The 26,186-nt window shown below is 40.4% G+C and overlaps 1 protein-coding gene across 3 annotated transcripts in view; it reads left to right on the plus strand.

Moving 5' to 3' along the window:
* Nucleotides 1-1,319: 1,319 nt before the first annotated feature.
* The window catches only part of cacnb4b (calcium channel, voltage-dependent, beta 4b subunit), a 30,244-nt gene continuing 5,377 nt past the window's right edge, over nt 1,320-26,186 (plus strand). The window contains exons 1-13 of one of the 3 annotated variants that reach the window (XM_077199251.1): nt 1,320-2,884; nt 4,079-4,278; nt 11,323-11,406; nt 16,859-16,990; nt 17,271-17,393; nt 17,573-17,700; nt 19,588-19,637; nt 19,903-19,922; nt 20,125-20,205; nt 21,682-21,740; nt 21,901-22,010; nt 25,791-25,942; nt 26,059-26,154. In XM_077199251.1, coding sequence (XP_077055366.1) covers nt 4,216-4,278; nt 11,323-11,406; nt 16,859-16,990; nt 17,271-17,393; nt 17,573-17,700; nt 19,588-19,637; nt 19,903-19,922; nt 20,125-20,205; nt 21,682-21,740; nt 21,901-22,010; nt 25,791-25,942; nt 26,059-26,154 — 1,098 coding nt within the window. In that variant the 5' untranslated portion in view covers nt 1,320-2,884; nt 4,079-4,215. Of the gene's footprint in view, nt 2,885-3,979; nt 4,279-11,322; nt 11,407-12,090; nt 12,543-16,858; nt 16,991-17,270; nt 17,394-17,572; nt 17,701-19,587; nt 19,638-19,902; nt 19,923-20,124; nt 20,206-21,681; nt 21,741-21,900; nt 22,011-25,790; nt 25,943-26,058; nt 26,155-26,186 lie in introns of those variants that run through there. The other 2 variants (XM_077199250.1, XM_077199252.1) reach the window with 2 other exon arrangements.

Genomic DNA, 26,186 nt, shown 5'->3' on the forward strand with positions numbered 1-26,186 from the left:
GCTGGAAAACTGGGTCGGGCTTTCTGGGATAGTCCTAAAATGGTTCAGGTCATACTTAGGAGGCAGAGGTTATTATGTGAGTATAGGAGACCATAAGTCTGAGTGGACATCCATGACATGCGGAGTCCCTCAAGCCTCAATTCTTGCGCCACTCCTATTCAACCTGTACATGCTCCCAATGAGCCAAATAATGAGAAGGAACCAAATCGCTTACCAATCAGCCCGACTGTATCACCCATACCTGCACATTATCATCTTAATGGCCAGGAAGTGCATACAGACAAAAGCTAATATCAGACACCTGAATTGCTTGACTTAATCTTCTTTGAATCTCATCTATGCCTCAAAATGGAGTCATTAGAACAAAAAAAAAGGGTGAAAGTCTCAGTAATGTGACTCGTTTAACTTACAATAGAGAGAACAGGACTGGCAATGAATCTCTTGCTGATACTCTGATATCTAAATTCAGTCTACTAAACTTTCTCAGTTTCTATACTATTGTATTGGAACCTAAATTAAAACATTTAATACATTTGTAACACTTTTTCAACCGCGGTTAGAAAAAATCCATACCGCCCCAGCCCTAATTCAGACACCTTAAGGTATAAATACCTAATGCTGGACCAACCCATACCCACCATGAGAAACATATAAAGAGTCCTGGCACGCCTGTTCGACCCCCTGGGATTTATAGTCCCCTTTACTACTCTGGCCAAGGTCCTGGTGCAGCACTTGTGGGACAAGCAGAGAGACTGGGATGACCCGTCACTGCCTGAGGATGTGCTGCAGTCATGGCTGACGTGGGAGGAAGAATTGCAGCATCTCTCCCAGTTTCTACTGCCTCGCTGCTATGTGAGCCCTGAGATGAACATTTCAGACCTCCAGAGAGACCTACACATCTTTGCTGATGCGTCATAGAAGGCATATGGCTCAGTGGCCTTTCTCCGGACGGAGGGCTCACACGGCCGTGTGGGTGTTTCTTTTCTGACTGCTAGATCCAGAGTAGCCCCGAAGAAGCAGCAATCAATACCAAGACTAGAACTGTGTGCTGCCCTGACTGCTGCACAGCTAGCTGCACTACTTCAAAGAGAACTGACTGTGAATATCCGCAATGTTATCTTCTGGACAGACTCCACAACAGTACACAGATGGCTTCAGTCCGACTCCTGTCGGTACAAGGTATTTGTGGGAACACGGGTAGCTGAAATCCAGGAGCTGACTGATATTCAAGCCTGGAGATATGTGGATTCTGCCAACAACCCAGCTGATGACATAACGCGGGGAAAAACACTGCTGGAACTGGCTGGTAAGAACAGATGGAGTTAGGGCCCTGCCTTCCTACAACAGTCGCCTGAAGTATGGCCTACACAGCCAGCCACAGAGGTGACAGAGAATTCTGCTGAGCTGCGAAAACTCACTGTCTGCTGTTTCACTACAAGCATACAGACTTCTCTGCTACCAAATGCTGATCAGTTTTCTTCGTTCAGAGCGCTGATAGAGGCGGTTGCACAATCAAGCCCTGTGTCATCAGTGAACCCAGTCAGTTTTTCTGTTGATGACTACCAAGAAGCAGAGAGAGAAGTATTGAGACGAGCCCAGCAGGACAGCTTCGCTGAGGAGCTCAGCCTCTTGAGTACTGGTAAGCCAGTAGCTGCCACCAGTAGGCTGATTTCCCTAGCACCAGGGTATGACAAAACTGTGAGACTTATCCGGGTTGGAGGAAGGCTCCGCCGCAGCGACCAGCTAGAGCTAGATTCTATTCACCCAGTGGTCCTGAGACCATCGGCATAAAGTGACCCAGCTCATCATCCAGGATGTGGACAAGAACCTTCACCATCCAGGATCAGAACGCCTTTTTGCAGAGCTGCGGCGAAAGTGCTGGATTTTGCATGGCCGTGAAGCTGTTAAGCACCACCAGCGCTCCTGTCCGGACTGCCAGAGATGGAGAGCCTCTCCAGTTGTGCCCAAGATGGCAGACCTCCCACAGTCCAGACTATGGCTGATGAAGCCCCTATTCTTCTCTACGGGCATGGACTACTTCGGGCCTTTCACGGTGAAGGTTGGCCGTCACCACGAGAAGAGATGGGGCATACTATTTAAATGCCTGACAACGTGCGCTGTGCACGTGGATCTTCTGTCCAGTATGGACTCGGATTCCTTTCTGATGGCCCTACGCCGCTTCATTGCACGAAGGGGTAAGCCAGCAGAGCCAGCTTAATCTGAAACACCAGATTAAGTTTCAGTTTAACCCCCCAAGCGCCCCACACTTTGGAGGAGTCTGGGAAAGGGAAGTGAGGTCTGTTAAAGCTGCACTGTATGCCACCATCCAGTCACAGACTGTCCCCGAAGAGGTCCTACAGACAGTACTTAAGTGGAGGGGATTTTAAATTCCAAACCACTGGGTTACGTGTCAACAGACGTGGCTGATGCTGACCCAGTGCTGACCCAACTTGCTCCTCATGGGGCGGCTCGACCCCTCTTTACCACAGGCGGTGTATGCTTAGTCTGAGCTCCTGAGTCGCTGGGTTCATATATGGAGACATACTCAGGTGCTGGCTAACCACTTTTGGTCCTACTTTGTCCGACACTTCCTCCCAACTCTTCAGACTCGCTCCAAGTGGCACAAGACCCTGCACAGCTGCAAACTGGAGCCATAGTGATGGTGGTAGACCTGCAGCTGTCAAGAGCGCAGTGGCCTTTAGTTCATGTCACTGAGGTTACTGCGGCTCGCGGAAGAAGGCTGAATGAAGGCTTCATTCAGTTTCGGGAAAGTTTGAAAGAGAGCGCTGGTGTTAAAAGACGGTGCAGTCTATTGATATAGATAATATAATATAGTGTTGCTGTACTTATTCTAGTTCCTATAATTGTGTGCGTTCAACTACCAGTAAGTGTACTGATGTTTGTTGTTTGTTTTACCTCAAAATAATGTCGTGGTACGTTAGTGCTTGTTTTCGTATAATGGTGGAGCTTCTCACTGCCTATGTGTTTAACTGTTGAGAACGCTATTGCTCTGTAAGCCTTACGTGTCTCAATTGAAATAATGTCTGTTGTTCTTGCACAATGTGTTAGATTGTTTATTTTAAGGAATAACTCTCAGGTTCATAAGTATTACTTTCATTTGAATTTAGCATGTTGTATATTGTTGCAGTTAATGTGCAGCAAATTCATCTTTGAGCAGGGATATAGTCATACATAAAACTAAAATTTAATGTTTTGATTGTTTGTTTTATAATATACCTGGTAGGCATGTAATAACTATTTGACATTTATATATAGAGCCTACATTTACTGAATTATGCCTGTATCTCTGTTTTCAGAACCACACACATTTAAATCTTTATTTTAATTAAACACCTAAACGGAACATCTTGTCAGCATTATAATTGATGCCCCCTGGTGGCCACAACCCTTTAAAGATCAGTCAAATTATACAGTCCTTTCAAATCACCAAAACAGGAAGCCTGAGCAAACTTAAACGGTCACATGACTACAGTCTTATCCCTGATTGGTGGAATTGGTAGTGTTACTAGCCCCGTGTTACAACTGTACCCGGTCTCACCATAAATAAATACTTAAATTTCTACAGCACTTTTAAAAATATATGTCTAAGATAAGTTACCCATCAAAATATATCTAAAAGGGCATCCACAATTCTTTAATAAATGTTAACACAATGTGAATGTGAATAACATCATTGTGCATAATATGATTTACGACTTTGTTCGAGCAGAGCCACTGTATGGACACAAGGTGGTGGCGCTATGCTGATCATAATTTATTTTTCTTTATGGTTGTTTCACAGAGTAACAAAATAGTTCATAATACACATAGTAGGCTACACCTTGTGCTCTACCAGTTTTGGTTTCATTAGTTCGGTGAAGTAGACTTAAACGCCTTTTTTACGCGGTGTTTTTTATTTTATTTTATTTTTTTAGTCACCATTCATTTCATTCTACCCCAAAAAAAACATTAACGGACGCTCATTGCGCCCACAGGAGCGCGCAGTGCTGTGGTGCGCGCGCACCTGACACCTGTCACACTGTGACGAGTTTCTTGCTCTTCTGATGCACCGGAGCAGATTGGATCTTCACGAGCGCGGGGTAACACTCACACACATCACCGAAGCTGGATCAAGCCGTCCGAAACCCTCCAAACTTCCACTGGCCCGGGCCAGCAGGCCAGCAACCCCCGATCTGGACCGATGTGCTGGCCGAGATGTCTCGACACATTTATATTAGGAATAAGATCGGCGAGGGAATCCAAGCGCCTATATTTCAGGTGACCATGCATGTTAAGACTTGAGATAAGATATAATTTTTAAAGTAGGCTACTTTGTTAATTTTATTGGATAACTTTATAGGCTATAATTAATATGAGCGTTTTTGGTTGGTATTTTCTCTAGTGCGTGTGCGTAAAAAAAAAAAAAATTAGTGAACAGTTCTTAAAAGAACCGTTTTTTTCTTAATGTGAAGAATATTTTACAAAATAAAGAACCTTTTTCCACTTTAAAGAAGCTTTTTGTACAATGGAAAGGTTCTGTGGATGTTAAAGGTTATTCGTGAAACTATAGATGCCAATAAAGAACCTTTATTTTATAGACTGTACGCTAAACTTGATCAAATCACGTGAAATATCTGAAGCACAATTAATACTTATATTTAGTATATAGAGAGTATAATGAAGGAAACTAACTTAGATCACCTGACTACATGAAGAACAGCCTTAATGGTGTGAAATGAGCACATTGACCTACTTTTTGGTGGCCCTATTAAACAACCTTTAAAAAGAACAGGCTCTATGTCTATACTCAACACTACTATTGAACTCTAGAGACGCCTAGAAATAGAAACAAATCAGTACTGGCTAATTAATGTGTCCCTGTAGTGACTATTTTTTGTCAGCCCACTCCCTGTCTCTCTCTTGCTCCTTCAAATTTCCTGTTTATACAACTGTCTTTTTTTTCCCATATGGAAGGGTTAAAGGGATAGTTCACCCAAAAATGAAAATTCTGTCATAATTTACTCACCCTCAAGTTGTCCAAAACCTGTATGAGTTTTTTTTTTATGCTGAACACAAAGGAAGATATTTAGAAGAATATTGGTAACTAAACAGTTAATGGGCCCCATTGATTCCATAGTTGATTTTTTTGTTTTGTTTTTTTCATATGGAAGTCAATGGGGCCCATCTACTGTTTGTTGTCTTCTTTTGTGAACTATCCCTTTAATATTTCAGAGATAACCTCAAGCAGAATGACCACTCTATACTTTTTCTGCTTCTATACTGTTTTATCACTCCATTAATAATTTGCACCGATAATTTACATTGATGCAAGGGGCTCTTATTACTGAATGAACTTCCTTCATTAATGGAGGAAGTTCTGCTGGTACTCTCTCCCATCACTCAAATTTGGCTAACTATGTTTCTAACCAATGTGTAGTCTAGTCATATTTTACCCATTTCTAATTTATTTATTTTAGTTTGCATACTATGTATGTACTGTACATTCCTTGATAGCGGCTAGTAAGCAAATGTTATAATATTGTCCAACAAATTCAATACTGATTCTTTTCCTTATTCTGATTGTGAGCTATTAATATCAGTAACACTTATAATGGTCTGTCATTAAGGGATAGGTCACTCAAAAATGTTGTCATCATTTACTCACCCTCATGTTGTTGCAAACCTGTATGAGTTTCTTTCTTCCGAAAGAAGATATTTTAAAAAGAATGTTGGTGACCAGACAGTTGACGGCACCCTTGACTTCCATAGTAGGAAAAAAATACTATGGAAGTCCAGAGGTGTCAAGTCCAGGTTCAGAAAGTAAAATTCCTCCTCAGTATTTTGTTCCAATCACCTGGATTTGCTAATTAGCACAGTTTTTCAGCCAGGAGATGGAACTAATTAGTGAAATCAGCCGGCTGAGTTAATGGGTGGAATAAACATATGGCAGGACTTTTACTTTCTGACCCCTGGAATTGACACCTCTGTGGAAGTCAATGGGTGCCGTTAACTGTCTGGTTACCAACATTCTTTAAAATATCTTCTTTCGTGTTCAACAGAAGAAAGAAACTCATGCAGGTTTGGAATGACTTGAGGGTGTGTAAGTAATGAGAAAATTTTCATTTTTGGGTAAACTATCCCTTTTATAGGTAACTATGCAGGAGGTAATGCAGGTCATATGAGTGGTCCTACATTAACACTTCAGCTTACTACCATTAACTAATATTGAAAAAAGCTTATCTAATTGGTTAGTAATATCATATTTAGGACTGAATGTGATTAGCCTCATTAATAATCAACTATGACTTAAAGTTTTAAAGAATTAGCAATTAATTACCAATCACAACATGAAAATGAAAAATGTAAATGCATAGCATGAAAATCGCTAATGTGAATTCTGTCATGGGACCCGGGTGCGCACTGGGGTATCGAACCCGAGACTGCCTGGAGGAGGTGGGTTCTGAGTTCGGTTGCTCCCGTACCGTGTTGCGGTTCGCGTGTATGTGAAAGCAACACGGACTCGGGTGCGCACTTGTTCAGGAAGAAAAGTATCCTGCGCATGGGTTTTAGCCGATTATGATGTATTTAGTTAAATAAAACACACTTAAGGATGAAGATTTACCTTGGATACGAGCAAGAGTGTGTCTGCAGTCTATTCGCGCATAGTGCGTGCCATCAGGGCAACAAATTAATGGAAATGCAGTCTCAAAAGAGTCCATTTGCAAGCAGCGGAAAGACAGCTTATGCCACACACACACACACACACACACACACAAACACACACACAGTAAACCTGTGTTGTTTACTCAGCTATGCATAATAACACAATATTGACCCGCGTCGTGTTTTCTATCATCCGCCGTGCACGTTTGCAATGACGTAAGAATGCACGCAAACACACCAGAGTTCGATAGAATCAAGTTGAGTTTGAAACCAGACCAACGTTGCGGGGGAACCGGGAACAATCGCGCTCGGCCATGGACCGCAGCAAACGAGCTGTAAAAGCCCCCTGAATATGTTCATAAATTGCATCATAATTACTCAAATGTTACGTAATCACTCTGCAGGAATTACTAGTGATCTAGAAATTGAAAAACATGTTCAGAGTAAAAAAGACAATTTCTGGAGTCTCATACACGGGTAATGTTGTGATTAGTAATTAATTGGTAATTTTTAATAATTTGCCATACTTAGTTAACAGTTCTTAATGAGGATAATCTCATTCAATAATTATTGATTACTTAATAAGGTTCGTCTAGGTTACTTATTGTAACCCCCGTTCCCTGAAGGAGGGAACAGAGACAACGGCAGTGCCAGAGACCGACGAATTGGGACCTTGTCTGAGAGGCCAATCACCTTCAAGTGGAACTGTTGCATCCACCAGCTGGAGTGCCCTTGATTCCCACCGGAGGGCACTCCTTCCGTCTTGGTTATCTCATAATAGACTACATTTCCCACAACCCATTGCCCAGACTCATTATGCATGATTACATCCACCTGTGTCTCATCATTCAAGTTAACCCAGTTAACTCAGTCCTTCTTTGTCTTGTATGTTGTATGTTGGCTCCTGTGTTCTGGTTTTTCATGTCTTGTTTTTTATCTTCTGCCTGTGATTTGTGGAATTTTGTTTTTGTCTACTCCTTGGACTTAATCATTGTTCGGACTGTTTGCTTGTGTATGACCTGTGCCTGGTTTTGTGGTTCGGTGAGAAGAACACCAAGCAACAAACAGACTACTTCAAAGCATAAGCGTGCCTCACAGGGGGGGCTCTAGCTGAAGTAATTGTGTCTACTACTGCTGGGGGTAGGCCACTTAAGTCCACTTAAGTCCTCCATGCTCCATCCAGAGACCACACATGGAGGTTCCAGAGGTCTGGACTTGAGTCCCATATGGCACGCCGTCGCTGAAAAAGCAGCTCCTTACTCAGGGGAATGCGCCAGGGAGGGATATGTTGTGAGGAGCATCAGTTCTGGAGCTTCAGCTGGACCACCTTGGGGTGGAGTCTCCACTCTCCCGGGAGTGTGAGCTGCCGTGAGAGCGCGTCACCCAGAATGTAAATAGCATGAAGTGACCTGAGTCGCACGGCACCCCAGCCGGTAGTGGAGGCATCTGTTGAGACAACAACATGCCTGGACACTTGTTCTAGGGGGACTCCTAGCAGAAAAGCAAGGTCTGATCACAGGCTGAAAGTTCGACGACAGGCCAGTGTGATTGTCACCCGGAATGTGCCATGCCCATCTCGGGACTCGGTCGTGTAACCAGTGCTGAAGCGGTCACCACGGCTGTGAATATAATATGGCCCAGAAGCCTCTGAAATAGTTTCAGTGGAACTGTTGTCCTGCCGTTGAACGAATTCAAGCAGTTCAGCACTGACTGAGCACGCTCGCTTGTGAGAGGTGCTGTCATGGTGACTGAGTCCAACTCCATACCTAGAAAAGAGATACTCTGCATGAGAGAGAGTTTGCTCTTTTCCCAGTTGAACTGAAGCCCCAGATGGCAGAGGTACCTGAGCACAAAGTCCCTGTGTTAGAACAACTGATCTCGTGAATGGTCCAGGATCAGCCAGTCGTCAAGATAGTTGAGGATGCAAACACCCACCTCCCATAGAGGGGCAAGGGTGGCCTCCACAACCTTCTTAAAAACACAGGGTGATAGGGACAGCCTGAAGGGGAGGTCCTTTTCCTGATATGCTCGTCTCTGAAAAGCAAAGAGTAGGATTGATCTGTGTCCTACAGGTCGATCGCTGCGAACCAATCTTGGGGGAGAATGCATTCAAAAAGGCGTTTCTGCATAAAACCCGGACCTCATGTTGGCTGGAGGGGCTGCTTTGACTTCCTGTGGTCTGCTTCACAATGTGGCCTGGGTGAACATTGCTGCTGTGGCCGCCCGGGAGCGGAGGTGGAGGCAGAGGATGCCCTCGACGACGAGCAGGCAGGGGGTCTGCCGGCGGCGGGCTGGTGAAAGCAGCAGCAGACAGCCGGGGTAGGATGTGTCTTATCGCCTCTGTCTGCTTCTGAACTGCTGAGAGCTGCTGGGCGAAGTTGTCGACAGTGTCCTCAAAGAGTCAATAAAGGGTGGACATCATCTGACCAAAAAACCGCACAGTGACTTCCGTTGCCTGGAGGGTAGAGGTCCATCACTGTGCTCAGATCTTGCATCAACCCTGGATCAGAACTACCCTTGTGCAGTTCTTTGAGTGCCTTGGCAAGATATACTTGCAGGAGGACCATGGTATGCAGGGCAGAAGCGGCCAGGTGGCAGCACTTTGCGGGCAAAGCTGCATCGCAACTGCACATTCCACCTGGGGAATCTCCACTTACCCCTTGGCCTCCCCACCATCAAGGTTAATGAGAGGCGCCAGAATGGTTTCGAGCAGAAAAAGGTGCCTTCCAAGACTTCGTGACCTCCTCATGCACGTCTGTGAAGAAAGGCATTCGAGCGTAACGCTGCTGTACAGCTACACCCGCCCTGAGAAACCAATCATCCAGTCTTGAGCATTCAGGACAGAGTAGAGGCTTCCACTCAAGTCCAACGCTCACGGCGGCTCGGGAAAGCATGGACTCGAACAACGCTACTCTCCCCGAAGGTATTGGAGTCTCGATTTCAGCATTGCAATGGTAATCTTCCCGCAGTGGGTACATGATTCGTCCACTTACAATGTCTCAGCGTCCTTACGACCCAGACACAGGAGACGTTGATCGTGACTGTCAGATGGGGCCAGGTAACAACCTCATCAAGAAACACATGGATGGAATGACATCTTGAAAAAGATGCAACATCACACCCGTGTTTACTCTTTTAGAGGAAAAAACTCTTTTGGGCTGAAGTGCACAGGGGAAAGGTCGCCTGCACAGCGTGTAGAAATTTTATTTTAGAGAATGCACAATGTGCAAAATCCTCCTTAGAAGGCGAACACCACTGACGCAACATCACACCAACAAGTGCAGAAGCTTCTTCCTGGTTCTGTTAAACCACTGTAAGAGATGACAACGGAGAATTTCTCCAGAAACGCTCGTCTCCGAAGCGAAAGCTTAATGAGACTAAATAAAGTCCCGCATACTTCCTTATATACCGGTAGCACGGGTTGTGGTTTGCGATCCAAATCTCACTTGCCAAAGTCCATTGGCTTGTTCTGTACCACTTAAAGGTGATTGGGCTCTCAGACGAGATCTACGTCAAAAGTGACTGACTGAAGGGGAACTATCCCAGTCCTAAATTTGATATTACGTACTGATTATTTAATCTTGCTTACAAATTAGTTAATAGTAGTAGTTGAAGTGTTAATGTAGTATCACTTGTGGTAGATTTTTCCCTACGCACCTGACTTAGGTTGAACCGGGTGTCCTTGACACCTGAAAATATTATACTCAGTTGAGATACCTCTGAATGTGCGGGTTGACGTCTAAGCTTAGCTATTCTTACCGCATTAATAAAAATGCCCCAGAATTAAAGCAATTTAACCCCGCATAAGTGTCTCACCAAGAGTCGAACGATGTCTCGCCACCTATTGACACTATCACTTGGAAAATAAGGTCTTTTGTGTCTAACCTTTAACTTGTTCCACTAACTAACTTGCTGTGCAGCATTAATCACCGACAGACTTCAGACAATGCCTTCAAATGTGCTTTAATTACGGCCTGGAGAGTTCACAAACTAATCTCAGAGAATCCAACCCGCAAAAGGAGAATACATCAGGTTTTATAGGAGAAAGACAGACACAACAAAATAAGATCATTGTGACTAACATTTCACCTTGTATCAATATGATTGGTTCAATTGGTAAAGCAAGCCCCCACCTTTTTCCCTCTTTTACTGGCATGAGCAAAATTATCTCGAATCATCAAAAAATATAGGAAAGGGTTAAGAATTCAGTTGATTACTCAATATGGCATGACACAATGCAGACAGTATATTTTAGATATTTGTCATCATCAGCACTTCATATTTTTCCATGGACACAATCAAAAAAAGAACAGAATGTTTTTGTATATTGTGTTTCAAAGTGTTTGAATGTTAGGCCTAAAAGGGGAAGTAAGGTTTAGATGTTAGAATCATGTTTAGACTGATATACAGTTTACTATTTTATTCATTAAAAAATCCATCACACACTCATTTGTCCTGCATTACTTCCTTCTGCATAGTTACCTATTAATGCCAGACCATTATTCTAAAGTGTTGCGTTAATATCAAATATCAGAAACATAATTGCATTAATATAGATAATAATATTATATTCTCAAAAGTAAATGGTTTGAGAAAGGATTGAAGAACAGCCATATCTGAAACAATTCATTCATGTTTTTGTCATTGCTCCCTCTACAGGTGAACAGGGGAACATATTCACGCCGTAGTCGACTGAAGCGGTCTGATGGCAGCACCACCTCTACGAGTTTTATCCTGAGACAGGTAAAGAAATTGTCCATTTCTGAAAGGGATCAGGTAAAAAGCGATTCTCCCCTTTTTTGGCTCAATTAAATTATTAATTAGAGATTAGTCACTTAAATAGTATAAATATTAATCAGACACATTTAATGTAGCAAACATTTACTGTCCTTATTCTTTGTTTTGTTCAGATAGGCTTAATGTGCTGTGATGCATGCCTGTTAAAACCTTTTTCTAGTTGTTCTTTCAATCTTTCAATTCCACTATAATCTTTGTCACAGATCACAATGCAAATTTGAATAAGTGATGTTCATAATTGATTAATTAAATGTCTAGTGTACATAAATATTATTACACTATAGAGAGTATGTTGATAAAAGTGGTAAACACAGTAAAATATTTATTTTAATTTATTTATGTAATATATAAATAAGTGTGTGTGTGGCCATATTAAACAAGTTTTAGATAGATAGATAGAAATGACAGAAGGAAAGAGAGAACGAAAGAGGCAGAGGGAGGCTCTCTCTCTTTAGCGTTCACAGTCAAGGAGAACACACGTCAGCAGCAGCTCTGACTATAAGGCTGCTCGACCAATCAGCATGCAGCTGGTCAACTGTGTCATCAGCCTGAGATTGAGGAAGGGTTCTCTCTCTTTCTGCCTTACTCTCTCTCTCTCCTCTCTCTCTCTGATGCGGGGAGCAGCTCCGTGCCGTGTGTGTGTGTGTGTGTGTGAGCGTGTTGCTGAGAGATGATGAAACATCCGCGTCAGTGAGCCGTTGGGAAGCTTCTCCCTGCCTGAGGATGTGAGAGAATTGGAGGCTGAACGAGGGATCCACTCCATCCTGCAGGCCGAGCCGTCTGCACAGGCCTGCTTTCCCTCTTTCTCTCTCTCTCCATCCTTTCTCGTGAGGCATCTCTCACCTTTTTTTTCCCTCCTTGTTCTTCCTCTGTGGAGCAAGGGGATCGTCATCCCCCCATCGATTCTTTTTTTTTGTGGTGGTGGCTCCCTCCTCCTCCTCTTCCTCCTCCTCCTCCCCCTCTCTCTCCATCTCCACCACCTCCTCCTTTTTTTTCCTCTATTCTTCAAGAAGACCTTTTTGGAATAGCAAACCTCCATGTATGACAATTTGTACCTGCATGGATTTGAAGACTCGGAGGCGGTGAGTTATTTTTCTCTTGATCGGAATTAGCTACTGCTATATATAGTGTTTTCCCACTGGCTATATGTGTGCGTGCGTGAGTGCGCTCGTGTGCGTGTGCCGAACACTGGCTCAGCTATGCTGCACATACTGGGCCTGCGAGACTCAGTGTACCATGATTTTCTAAGATGCAGCCCACCAATTTCCGTGGGTGTACTATTGGGAGATGCTCATCAGAGGCATGTGTGTGTGTTTGTGTCTTTCTGTATGTGTTGTTAATACCACACATTCCCATTGAACATTAACTCCCATTCCATACGGCGTGTTTAAAGAATGCTACAGTAAAAAACACGTCTCTCATTCATTTTTCAGGGGTTTTTTTTTCAGGATTACGTGGCTTTCTTTGTAGGACCTACCTGATCTACTTAAGATTAAAAATCTTTAAGGTGTTATCATATAGGTAAAATTGTAAAGCTTCATTTACTGTCTGGCTGTTAAAGGGGCAGAGCCGTTTCTTGCTGATGTGTAGAATGTAATGAGTCACATGGCGCCCCACTTGAATGCCTTAAAATGAAATTGAGCCAGAAGTCTGGAAAAGCCATCAGGAATTGTGTGTGTATGTGTTAGAGGCCCATAGAACCCACTTTAATTCCCATCAGCTGTGTTTATATTTCAATGTCCTATATGTATATAGACCTCGATTTAAGATACAGACTATAATCCATAATCAGGTTCCTTTGCTTTTTTGAATAAACATGGTTTATGAGGTTGTGTAACTTTTTAACTAGGTCACATAAAATCATTTAAAATTTCAGTTACACTTTAGATTAGTGTCTATTTCTCACTATTTACTACAACTTTTGCATCAATTAACTCCTAATTACTTCTTATTAATAGTTAGTAAGGTAGTTGTAAAGTTTAGGTATTGGGTAGGATTAAGAGATGTAGAATATGGTCATGCAGAATAAGGCATTAATATGTCCTTAATAAGTTCTAATAAACAGCCAATATCCTAGTAAAACGCATCCTAATAAGCAACTAGTTAATAGTGAGAATTGGACCCTTGACACACCAAGAACGATAACTATAAAGATAACTATATTAGCGGACGATATCGTTCTGTTATTCTGAGCATGTGCTTGTCTGTCACTTAAAACACTTGGGCTTGTTACAATAGGATGGATTCTGATTGGCTGTCTATGTTTTTATGGTTCATCAGCTGGATAAAATAGTTCTGAAAGTAATTTCCAACGATATCGTTTTTCTGTGCCGTTATCGTTATAGCTGTGGTGTGGATTCTGGTATTCTTTAATATTGAGAACGATTTAAGGAACTATATCTTTATCGATATGCTTATAGTTATCGTCCTTGGTGTGAATGGGCCTTTAGTGTTAGCAAAATTTCAATCAGCAAGCATAATGTTTAGGAAAATTGTTTGTAGAAGTTGTGTAACTAAATAGTCTGTGTTCATATGGCTGATTTTTTACATACTTCCAAATTGGTGTCTGGGAGAATATATATTTGTTTACTAATAAAATGCAGACCCATTTGAACTATATTCGCTGCACTTTGCATTGCAAACCCAGTTGAATTGAGGCTATAAAGCTTCTAAGCTTAAACAAAGCTTAGTTTAGCTGAAGAGAAACCTCTGTTTAACTTCATTTTGGGCCATTGTCTCTCTTCATGATGTTATACATGAATCTGTACAGGCCCTACAAAGTCACTCTTCAGCAAAAAGACTGTTATCTCGTCAAAATCAAGGATGCAAGCCATTCGTTTGAATTTTCGTTTTTTGCTCACAATCATCACTTCTGCGGCGGAAGATAAGCAAACTTGTGCATTTTTTGTTTCCCGAATCAGGCGTTTTGTGATTGGACTCACCGGCCTCAATTGGGTCCCTGCTGAAGTAAGCTTGTGTCGAGCGGCTGCCTTCAGGGAAAAAGTGTTTCGCCATAGGCAGCGTACTGAAATTTTTTAGCCGACTGTGAGGCTTTTTTGCTCTCTCTCTCTCTGCCTCTCTCTAATGCGATATTGACCCGATCATTCTTTTCACTGACTTGAGCTAATGTTGTTTCCAAATTGGATTAACAGAATACAGCTTCCCAGCTTCGCTTCACTTTGAGCAGTATCTCTCATTAATTAGAGGACTATGTACTATGCTGGTTGGATCTTCTTTATTATCTTAAAGGGGGAAAGTGTGAATGCCTACGGTATATGTTTTTATTTAGCCGATAGGGATCAGGTGCTTCTCTCTTGAATGTCATGGAGCCGTCTGAGGACTTTATGGAGATTTCAGGTGAAAATGTTCAGATTATGTATTGTGAAGTTTTTCATGGTCCTGAGAAGCCAGCAGTGAAGGTATGTATTCTCAAAGGAAACTATCTTATGTTTTCGCATAGGAATGCTGAGAGGATATCCTAGGGTTGTGTTTTTACTTTGGAGTAGTATTTGTACTATTGAAAACTTTTTACTATTTAGAGTAGTTGGTTGTAAAAGATACGGAAGTAATAAGGAACTTTCTCACAACTGATGGATGCGGAAACGGATGAGGAGACACGTTGTTGAAATGAATGTACAGCAGCAAAAGGTTTTGGAAGCTCATAAATTTATAGTTTTTGGTTTGAAGATAATGGGTTTCTATCCTGTTGATAAGATATGACATTTCATAGCCTGTTAGTCTATTGTAGGATTCAATATGTCTATATTTGTCTCAGATAGTGACAGATGCCTCAAGGTGGGAATTACAGTCCAAATTATTTGAATGCATGCATATTGCTTACACTGTTTTAAACTGTGAATGTTCATATTCAATTATTATTATATACAAAAATATGTGATAACTGATGTTCATCCATAAAATGGTGGGTGACATTTTACATAACAGTATCCATGTTACACATTGCACATTTGTGTAAATAATTGCTATACCAATAACAAAAGAAATGACATATGAAATACATGTTTACTATGTAATGTAGACTGTGAACAAAAGGAGCTTACCTGAATTCACCTTCAGCTCACAGGTGTATTTTCCGTTTGCATAAGGAGCGTGTATCTCTATGGGTGACAGCTCTGTCTAGTTAATAGAGGTACAGGTGGGTTTTTTGCTGACCTGTGTTTGTGGTGGTCTGAATAGGCAAACATGAGAATCACAGACGTAATGAAAATCCAGCAGACCAGACCAATGTGCATAATGACCAAGGAAGATGGCTCAAGGCACTGTAATAAAAAAAAATAAAAAAAATAATATATATATGAAATTTACTGCAAAAAACGTTGTGATTGACAGAACTTTTGCTGTAAAAATAAAGTAGCAACATTTTAAGTTTTACAGATACAAAAACTTAGATTGCATTAACATCTTTTTACTTTTATAATTTCTGCATAGTGCCAGCCACTTTAAAAACAGGTGGTAAACAGAAAGCCACATAATAAATCAAAGTGCATAGCTTTTCCACGAACTGCAGTAAATACTAATATATAGACGGTGCACAGTGCCATACACATAAACACGAAACACAATCCACAATCATGGTAACGCACATGACAGTAAACATTTAACAGCATAAATGATAAGAACTGTATAGACTAAAGAAAGTTAATATTAACCAATCAACAGGTTTTACTGTAGCATTTTTACAGTCTTTAACCATTGAAATTGCAATATTTTTTTACAGTCTGAAGGGTCTGATCTCTTGTTCTCTTGATGCACAAATGTGGTCAAATGTCAAAATGTATTTCTACATTAGGAAAGATGGTTTCAGATTAATCTCTTTTTTCAGTCATTCTCCATTTTGGAAAGTAGTATTTTGTTGCCACTTTTTGCACAACTGTCCAATTCAAGGTTGTTCAAGGTTTCTTAAACCCAAAACAAACATTATTCAGTTTTATTTGGCAATATCCCATCCTAACTCTGACCTATAGAATGATTCATTTTACATTTGACAGACACTTTTATCCAAAGCAACTTGCATTGCATTCAGGGTACACATTTGATTTCCCTGGGAGTCAAACCCATGACCTTGGCATTGCTACTGCCATGTTCTGCTGATTGAGCTACAGTTTTTGATACTATACCTTTAAAACTTCTATATGTAAATTTCCTTGATTTTGATTGGTTCCTGTCTGAATACTGAATACATTGGTTGACTGTCTGAATACTGAATAGATATCAACATGGAAGAGTTATTGTTAGTGAGCTGATATTTCAGAACAGTTTTCATAAGTGATCTGGATGGACTAAACAAGGAAAATGCCATTTTAATAACTTTTCCCATGTAAAGCCATTACTAGACTGCATGCATGTAAGTAATTTAGTATGTGCCTTCTGTTGGCAGGGTTCAGCTGATTCCTACACTAGCAGGCCGTCTGATTCAGATGTGTCGTTGGAGGAGGAGAGGCCGGAGGGGGGTAGTCAGGGCCGCCAGGAGCGAGAACAGCAGGCTGCACAGCAGTTGGAGAGGGCAAAGGTCAGGACAGACACAAATCACACTTACTACATATTAATAAGTGGAGTTCATCATATGTAACACATACTTTATATTGTAATGCATTACCCCAACTTTGTGTGTGTGTGTGTGTGTGTGTGTGTGTGTGTGTGTGTGTGTGTGTGTGTGTGTGTGTGTGTGTGTGTGTGTGTGTGTGTGTGTGTGTGTGTGTGTGTGTGTGTGTGTGTGTGTGAGAGAGTGTGAGAGTTTGTTCTTTATATATATTTATTTTGTTTTTAATTCTAAAAACATCGACTTCCAGGCCAAAGCGGTGGCCTTTGCCGTGAAGACAAATGTCAGTTACTGTGGTGCGCTGGATGAAGATGTGCCTGTGCCAGGAACTGCCATCTCATTCGATGCAAAAGACTTCCTGCACATCAAAGAGGTACTGTGGTCTGGTGGCCCATCGGTGAAACTACTGACTCACTGATGATGACTTTGAATACAGAAAAAAAATCAAGTCAAAATTCATTACTAAAACTGGTATCATTGGTCAAACACTAAGAGGGGATAAAGTTTTTCCAAGCTTTTATTTATTTTGTCCTTTCTCTGTTCCAAATGCAGAAGTTTAATAATGACTGGTGGATTGGGAGGCTGGTGAAAGAAGGCTGTGAGATTGGTTTTATCCCCAGTCCCCTGAAGCTGGAGAATATCAGAGTGCAGCTGGAACAGAAGAAAAGCCGTGTACAAGGGTAAGCAGACACCGAACATTCTTACCTAGTTGATGGAGCATTTGATTTTCCACAACCTCTTGGTCCTTAATAATCTGTCTGTTCTTATAATATTCTCTTTTTTTAAATCAACCTGGCTATGAAATCTTGGGAGAATTTTCCTAAAATGTGCACCACTAGTTTCTAGGTTTATTTTTTTTATATGTAATTTGATCTATTATGAAAAACATGTTTTTGATGCCCTTTCAAATCTTTAGAAAACCAAATGCTCTATAGTTGTTATTCTGTAGATACTATAGATTGTTGATGTAGAAACAGAATATTGCATGTTAGTCACTGCATGCCTTATTTTAGGACATAATAGACATTTTTAAATGTATACTATATATCCCAGTCTGTACACCTTACCATTAAATAAGTGTTATGGGTTTCAAGAACAGAGGTGGCCTTTTAAAGAAAATGTACTTTTGCTGCAGTAAATATGGGAGAATAGCATTGAAATTTAAAACCAGAGAGCACACCAATTCTGAATTTGTACCCTTTATTTTTTTTCTCCATTTCTATGCAATGTAATCTGGATTGTTATCTTTGCCAAATACATCATGACTTGAATTTGACCCCAGATAATACATTTAATCACAGTTTACTGTTCTTTCATTGCATGTCTTAGCTCCAGTAATGCAGAGCCAGTCTTTTCAGTTTTAACATCGATATCTAGTCCACAGTGCAGTTTATTCTGGCCAAGAACCACCCACTTAGAATGTCTGATTGAAAAAGCAGAGCATTCGATCATCTTTTGTTTTTTATTTTTGTTTATTTTTTTTATTTTTTTGTTTTTTTGAATTTGTTTGAATGTTTGGTTTTTAAAACCTGGGGAAAATATTAAAAATGTTCAGTGATACAATCAATTATATTCTTCCCAAAGACCACCCACTTAGACTGTCTGTTTGAAAAATCAGAGCATTCAGTCATCATTTGTTTTTGTTTTGTTTTATTTTTTGTCTTTGCCATTGTTTTTGTGTGATTTTTGTCTTTGTTTAATTTTGCTTCTTTGTTTTGTTTGTTGAATATTTGATGTGTTAAATATAAATCAATAATACAAAAATAGTAGAGAGTTTTACAAAATAGTAACCCTTTCAAATAATGGTACCACGGTCTGTGCAAGTTGCTGTAGAACTAGAGCTGAAGAAATAAATGTTGTGGTAACAATTAGTAATAAATACAGATTTGTCTTTCCCCCATGGACATAACCCTGAAAATAAACATAATATATTGTTGTACACAAGGATATACTTTTTTAGTGTCTCACTTGAATATCTTTTAAAGATTGTAAGGTATGAACCTCACACACTTTGTTTATTGCGGCAGCCTGGTAGTCTTTTTTTCCAGGAAGACTGATAAAAATGTTTGCACAGTGGAAATTGCATTGAAGCTAATTAGATTTGAACTTAGAATTTTGGAGAGCTCCATTTTTGTATAAAATATGCATCAGACCTGGTCCATGGGTGGGATGTCTGATGCTGAGACTACCAGATGAGAGAGCCAGCATCAAATTATGAGGCAGTTTACTTGAGACTTGAAATACAGTGGAATTTTGAGATTGTTTGACATTTGATTTGTTGAAAACTGGGTATCAGCTTAGGTGAGACCAGCTCGCAGTTTGAAATCGGATGACTGACCCTCAAAACCAGGTGACTATCGATAACAATTCTACATGCAGCATCAGTTCTAGGTCACAGTACATGGACATTGAATCAGCATGGGTCTGACCAGGTCTTATGCATTAGCTATTAGAAAGAAGAGATTATAGCATGTAGTATTAAGATTTAGAGTAGTCCGCTTGTGTGTTTGGACACACAGACTAAAGATGTTCTATCTCTTTCTCTGTTTGTCTGCTCATTTCTTTAGTAAGTCCAGTGGAAGCTCGTCCTCCAGTTTGGGGGATGTGATGTCATCAGGTGAGCCAGTGATTTGGTGGGGGTGGGGCTTTAGGAGATGGGGGTGGGAATTCAGGAATCTCCCCGAAAATAAAACGGAATCGTAGGCAATTCGTCAGTGGATGATTTTACTTCAACACTGTCCTGCGTAAGGCTAAAGATCAATCGAGCTGCTTCTTGTGAGCATGGGACAGTGGACCATGAATGACTTGAATGGCATTCTCAAATTTGAAGAACTTGACAGTACTTTATTCTGACTCTCCTTTTTTTCCCTCTCTTTGTACAGGGAAGCAGAAACAGAAAGTGGTAAGTGTGTCCACAGGATGGAAGAATCCCCACCTAACCTTCCTGTCCACTCACTGAGGAGACTGTCACTGCTGTCTTAAACAAAAATTCCTCTCAAGTTAAACTAAACTCATTGTGCTTAAAAACTAGTTGACGTATTGATATTATGTAAGCATTGTCCTTTACGCTGTGCTTTGTTATTTGCCTATGATCTCATATGCAGACTGAACACGTGACTCCCTATGATGTTGTGCCTTCCATGAGGCCTGTGGTGCTGGTTGGTCCATCCCTGAAAGGATATGAGGTGGGTTGTCTCAAATGATGTTGAGGTGTATCATCATCAAGTAGAAAAATGCTTTTGTCACAGATCAATCTGGAGAGTTTTTACAAGGCGAATCAGCTAATTCATCATAAAAGCACATTGAGCAGAAAATTCCCCCGTCAAGGCCGTAGAGCTGACGTTCTTTGTTTATGACTTGCTTCGCATCTGTGTGTGCGCATCTTGCGTTATTGATACCAGCAAAATATAATATCTATTCCAGTCTCTCCATCTCCTCACACAGAGAAAACAAAAACACACTCCTCCTCTCCGCCGTTCCGTTACCACGGCAACAACCTTCCGGGGTCCAGGAGACGTCAAGTGCTAGAAAGTAGAGCACGGTTTGAAATTAGAAAGAGACAGGAAAGGGAGAGAAGAACAGAAACGGTGATGGAGGGAGGAAATCTGTGAGAGAGCGAATGAAAGAAGGCAAAATGAATAAGAACAACAAGTTCCTTTATAAGGCGTAACTAGATGCGGGTTTGCTTTATTATAAGGATTTCATTTATCCATGCAGCTGCTTGGTGTTTAAATTACAGTGATTTTTTAAAGTAAGTTTATGCATTGATGAGACAGGAGTTGTTTCCTTAAAACAAAATTAAATGTTTAGGTCTGTTCCAAAAGTTGCCTCGCTGCCTACATGCGCTAATGACTTGTAATGCAATTTCTTAACCGTCATGGACCCTTATAAGTGACCAATTTGGAACGCTTAACATATGTGGCACACAAATAACACTTTGCACAGGAGACTAGCAATTTATAAAGTACATCAGTCAGGTTTTAGGAGTAAAAATCCCATTCGTTGTCTCAATAGGGGGATTGATTTTGAACGATAACTCGTAAACCGTTAAAGACAGACCAACTGTGAGTTTCTTGGTTGTTAATAGGTTGAATATGCTTTTGTTCAAGCCATCAGCCTGCGTTATTTCAACTTTTAAAGTAATTGATCAATAATTACCCATGATTCTGTAAATAAATCTCCAACAATCAGAAAACCATATTGTTTTATATTTCTGTTTTTATTTCAATGCTTCATGGGATTTAGAGCTTATCAAGCTATACAGTTTTGTACCTTTGTCTATTTTGTCTGAATTTCAAATAATTCTTTGCTTTAAATTCAAAGTGTTGTGATTCACTTTGTAGCTGGTTGGTTTGTTTCATGGCTTTTAACTCTTAAACAAAGACTTTTTTTAAATCCCTATGAGAAAAATGGATGGGAAAATACGCCAGGAACCAAGGCTGCTGAAAATGTAGGGCTGGTGCTGTTGCACTCTTATTTCAATAGAGTTTGATGTTAACATGTTGCTCAGCTATAGTACAATACCTTGATAAGCATTAACAAGGCACACGCAAACACTGTTTTAGAACAGAGCAAATGTTATTATTTAAATATGAAAATATTATATAAATATGTATTTAAGTTTAGATGTTTTAAAAATATGCTGCATATCTTTTGTACAGGTCACTGATATGATGCAGAAAGCTCTTTTTGACTTCTTGAAACACCGGTTTGATGGCAGGTAAGTAACAAAAGTGGTTTATAGATGATTACACTGTCATTTCAAAATATGATCTTCCTGCACAACTCTTGTAAAAGATTGTTACAAGCAAGGTGTCTGATATGTTATAATTACAGATTTGCACTGCAGCTAACTACAGATCATGTATTTATCGTCCTAGGATAACTATCACACGTGTGACAGCAGACATCTCACTAGCAAAGAGATCAGTGCTTAACAATCCCAGCAAGAGAGCCATTATTGAGCGCTCAAATACCAGATCCAGTCTTGGTAAGATATAGAGAGAGCCTAAACATAACTGACAAAGGGTTGTTAAAGAAATATTCCAGGTTAAATTTAAAGTGCCCCTATTATGCTTTTTCGGATATTACCTTGCATGTAATGTGTAATGTAACTGTTTGTAAATATAAAAGTTCTGCAAATTTTCAAAGATCAAAGTGCATGATAAATGAAGTTATTGTCCAACTGACTTCAGCTGAACAATGACACTTATTTTCTTTTTAGAGCTGCTTCACAGCCAATTAAAGTCTGTTTGCATCATTGAATCATTATTTTCCTGTGGATCGCTGTAAAGCTGCTTGGAAGCAAACTGTATTGTATAAAGCACTATAAAAATTAAGGTGACTTGACTTGACTCCCATGAGAAAGAACTGATTCTGAACTGCCTTAAACGAGTTGTCATAATTCCAGTCTTGCGCCGGTTTCACACTGCACGCGTTAGCAGTACGGAGGTAGCGCAGAAGCAGTGCATATGGTGAGCGGGAGCAGCACACGCCCGTTTTGCTTTCACACTGGCAGCGTTTGTCTCGCGCAGCTGAACCGTGGCTTGTGTACAGGCTTTTGAGGTTGTGGTCAACCGAGAACTGTAAGTACTTTGACAGATTTTGTATATTTTTTTGAATAAATAAATATTGATAGGTAATTGATACCTGAATTATATTTATTATTATTATTATATTATCTGCATATTTATTACATATTAGCACGCATCTCCATGAAAAGCGCTCTGCAAAAGAGAAAAGCATTATGAAATAATTTAGATTCTTGAAATATCTGATACACATCTAATTTACACCCATCATAAACATCTTAGAGATAATTCATAAATGTCTATAATAACAAACAGCAAAGTTCTTTATAGAGATGTATTGTAAATGAGCAAATTCTCGAAAAGAAAAGTCCAAAATTCAACAAAATCATGCACATCATAGATGTCTATACTGTATGTGTGCTATATTAATCTGTCTACTATTTACCTTTCTACAGGTCCTTCTCAAAAAATTAGCATATTGTGATAAAGTTAATTATTTTCCATAATGTAATGATAAAAATTAAACTTTCATATATTTTAGATTCATTGCACACCAACTGAAATATTTCAGGTCTTTTATTGTTTTAATACTGATGATTTTGGCATACAGCTCATGAAAACCCAAAATTCCTGTCTCAAAAAATTAGCATATCATGAAAAGGGTCTCTAAACGAGCTATTAACCTAATCATCTGAATCAACTAATTAATTATAAACACCTGCAAAAGATTCCTGAGGCTTTTAAAAACTCCCAGCCTGTTTCATTACTCAAAACCGCAATCATGGGTAAGACTGGCGACCTGACTGCTGTCCAGAAGGCCATCATTGACACCCTCAAGCAAGAGGGTAAGACACAGAAAGAAATTTCTGAACAAATAGGCTGTTCCCAGAGTGCTGTATCAAGGCACCTCAGTGGGAAGTCTGTGGGAAGGAAAAAGTGTGGCAAAAAACGCTGCACAACGAGAAGAGGTGACCGGACCCTGAGGAAGATTGTGGAGAAGGACCGATTCCAGACCTTGGGGGACCTGCGGAAGCAGTGGACTGAGTCTGGAGTAGAAACATCCAGAGCCACCGTGCACAGGCGTGTGCAGGAAATGGGCTACAGGTGCCGCATTCCCCAGGTCAAGCCACTTTTGAACCAGAAACAGCGGCAGAAGCGCCTGACCTGGGCTACAGAGAAGCAGCACTGGACTGTTGCTCAGTTTTGCATGTCATTCGGAAATCAAGGTGCCAGAGTCTGGAGGAAGACTGGGGAGAAGGAAATGCCAAAATGCCTGAAGTCCAGTGTCAAGTACCCACAGTCAGTGATGGTCTGGGGTGCCATGTCAGCCGCTGGTGTTGGTCCACTGTGTTTTATCAAGGGCAGGGTCAATGCAGCTAGCTATCAGGAGATTTTGGAGCACTTCATGCTTCCATCTGCTGAAAAGCTTTATGGATATGAAGATTTCATTTTTCAGCACGACCTGGCACCTGCTCACAGTGCCAAAACCACTGGTAAATGGTTTACTGACCATGGTATTACTGTGCTCAATTGGCCTGCCAACTCTCCTGACCTGAACCCCATAGAGAATCTGTGGGATATTGAGAAGAGAAAGTTGAGAGACGCAAGACCCAACACTCTGAATGAGCTTAAGGCCGCTATCGAAGCATCCTGGGCCTCCATAACACCTCAGCAGTGCCACAGGCTGATTGCCTCCATGCCACGCCGCATTGAAGCAGTCATTTCTGCAAAAGGATTCCCGACCAAGTATTGACTATTGAGTGCATAACTGAACATAATTATTTGAAGGTTGACTTTTTTTTTTTGTATTAAAAACACTTCTTTTATTGGTCGGATGAAATATGCTAATTTTTTGAGACAGGAATTTTGGGTTTTCATGAGCTGTATGCCAAAATCATCAGTATTAAAACAATAAAACACATGAAATATTTCAGTTGGTGTGCAATGAATCTAAAATATATGAAAGTTTAATTTTTATCATTACATTATGGAAAATAATGAACTTTATCACAATATGCTAATTTTTTGAGAAGGACCTGTATATTGAGTTGAGTTGTTCGCTTGTGGGCCAGGGAAAGGTTGTCAAAAACACTTTTAAATGACTTACCATCGGCACTTCATCCCATGCTTTTTCCTTTGCCTGCAAGTCTTTATAAAGCACATTATGTGGATCATAAATAACTTTATGCTTCTCAACCTCCACGATGAGATGACGTGTCATCCATTATTGCCGTCTTTTCAGGTGTACTCTGAAGACCACCGCCTGTGACACCACGAGCTTTTGTTTATGATTGTTAGCATGATGTCAGCATGACATCTGTTTTTATGCCAATATATATATATATATATATATATATATATATATATATATATATAATTAAATGAATCTGTAACTTAAGCTAAACTGGCCGTATAAATTGTTTAATATTGTTATCTTTTTAAAAAATTTGTTTTAACATTTGTTAATTGCTGGAGGTCATTTGATTGACTGTTTAAAACACAATAGATGGGATCAATGTGCTTTTTGGGTTAAACTGCTGTGTATTTTGGCCATGATCAATGCATTGTCACTTTAATTCAGCGTGAGCGGCACAGCAAAAATATACTCGGCGCCGAAACGATTTGGTTTGTGTTTCAAAGAAGACATATTGAGAAGACCCTGTTTTCTGCACTGTGAATCAACTTTGCATTCACTTCCAAAGAATGAGGACTCAGGCTCGAATTGATACAGTAAAACCGACACCATTGTTAGTCTTCGTATCACTTTGTATAAGTGCTGAGGAAGCCTCCCGTGCTGAAATTCAGATATAGTAATGGGCATTTAATTTCCAACACGTGCTGTAAGCAGTAGACCAATCACAACACTGGACTATCTGACCAATCAGAGCAGTGTAGGCTCTCGGAAAGGAGGGGTTTAGAGAAACTGAATCCTTTATCGATGTGTTTTGTGACACTAAGAAAATGGTTATGCTGCAATGTATATTATGAGTAAATAAAAGGGTTTTTGCCCTTGGATGCATGTAACCCTATTGTAGGAGATCTCCAAAATGAAATTAGGAACCTTTAAAATAGCATAATAGGGGCACTTTAATCCAACATACTGCGATCAAATGCAATATACAATCGTATACACCACATTCTCAAATGTCAAAATTAATCACTTCCAAGTCCTGCTTTTTTTCTATTAGTGTGCAAACTTTAAACTAATATCTAACTCTTTGTGTGATATGCATGTGTAGCTGAGGTACAGAGCGAGATTGAGCGCATATTTGAACTAGCTCGCTCACTCCAGCTGGTTGTGCTGGATGCAGACACCATCAACCATCCTGCTCAGCTGTTGAAGACTTCACTAGCACCCATCATCGTCCATGTCAAAGTGTCCTCGCCAAAGGTGCGACATAAAGAAACACTCTTGTGTCATGGTTTTAGTGTTTTACTAGAAAAAGATCAAACATCAAAATCTGAACTTACTGTTCTTGCTGTGTAACCAACTCTTCTGTTCTGTAGGTCCTCCAGCGGCTCATCAAGTCCAGAGGAAAGTCGCAGAGTAAACATCTCAATGTACAGCTCGTAGCAGCAGATAAACTAGCACAGTGTCCTCCGGTGCGTCTCCCTTTATGTAAAAACCTAAACGC

This window comes from Siphateles boraxobius, unplaced genomic scaffold (assembly GCF_051911475.1).
Source record: "Siphateles boraxobius isolate OS27281-9 unplaced genomic scaffold, OSU_SipBor_1 41, whole genome shotgun sequence".
NCBI lineage: Eukaryota > Metazoa > Chordata > Actinopteri > Cypriniformes > Leuciscidae > Siphateles > Siphateles boraxobius.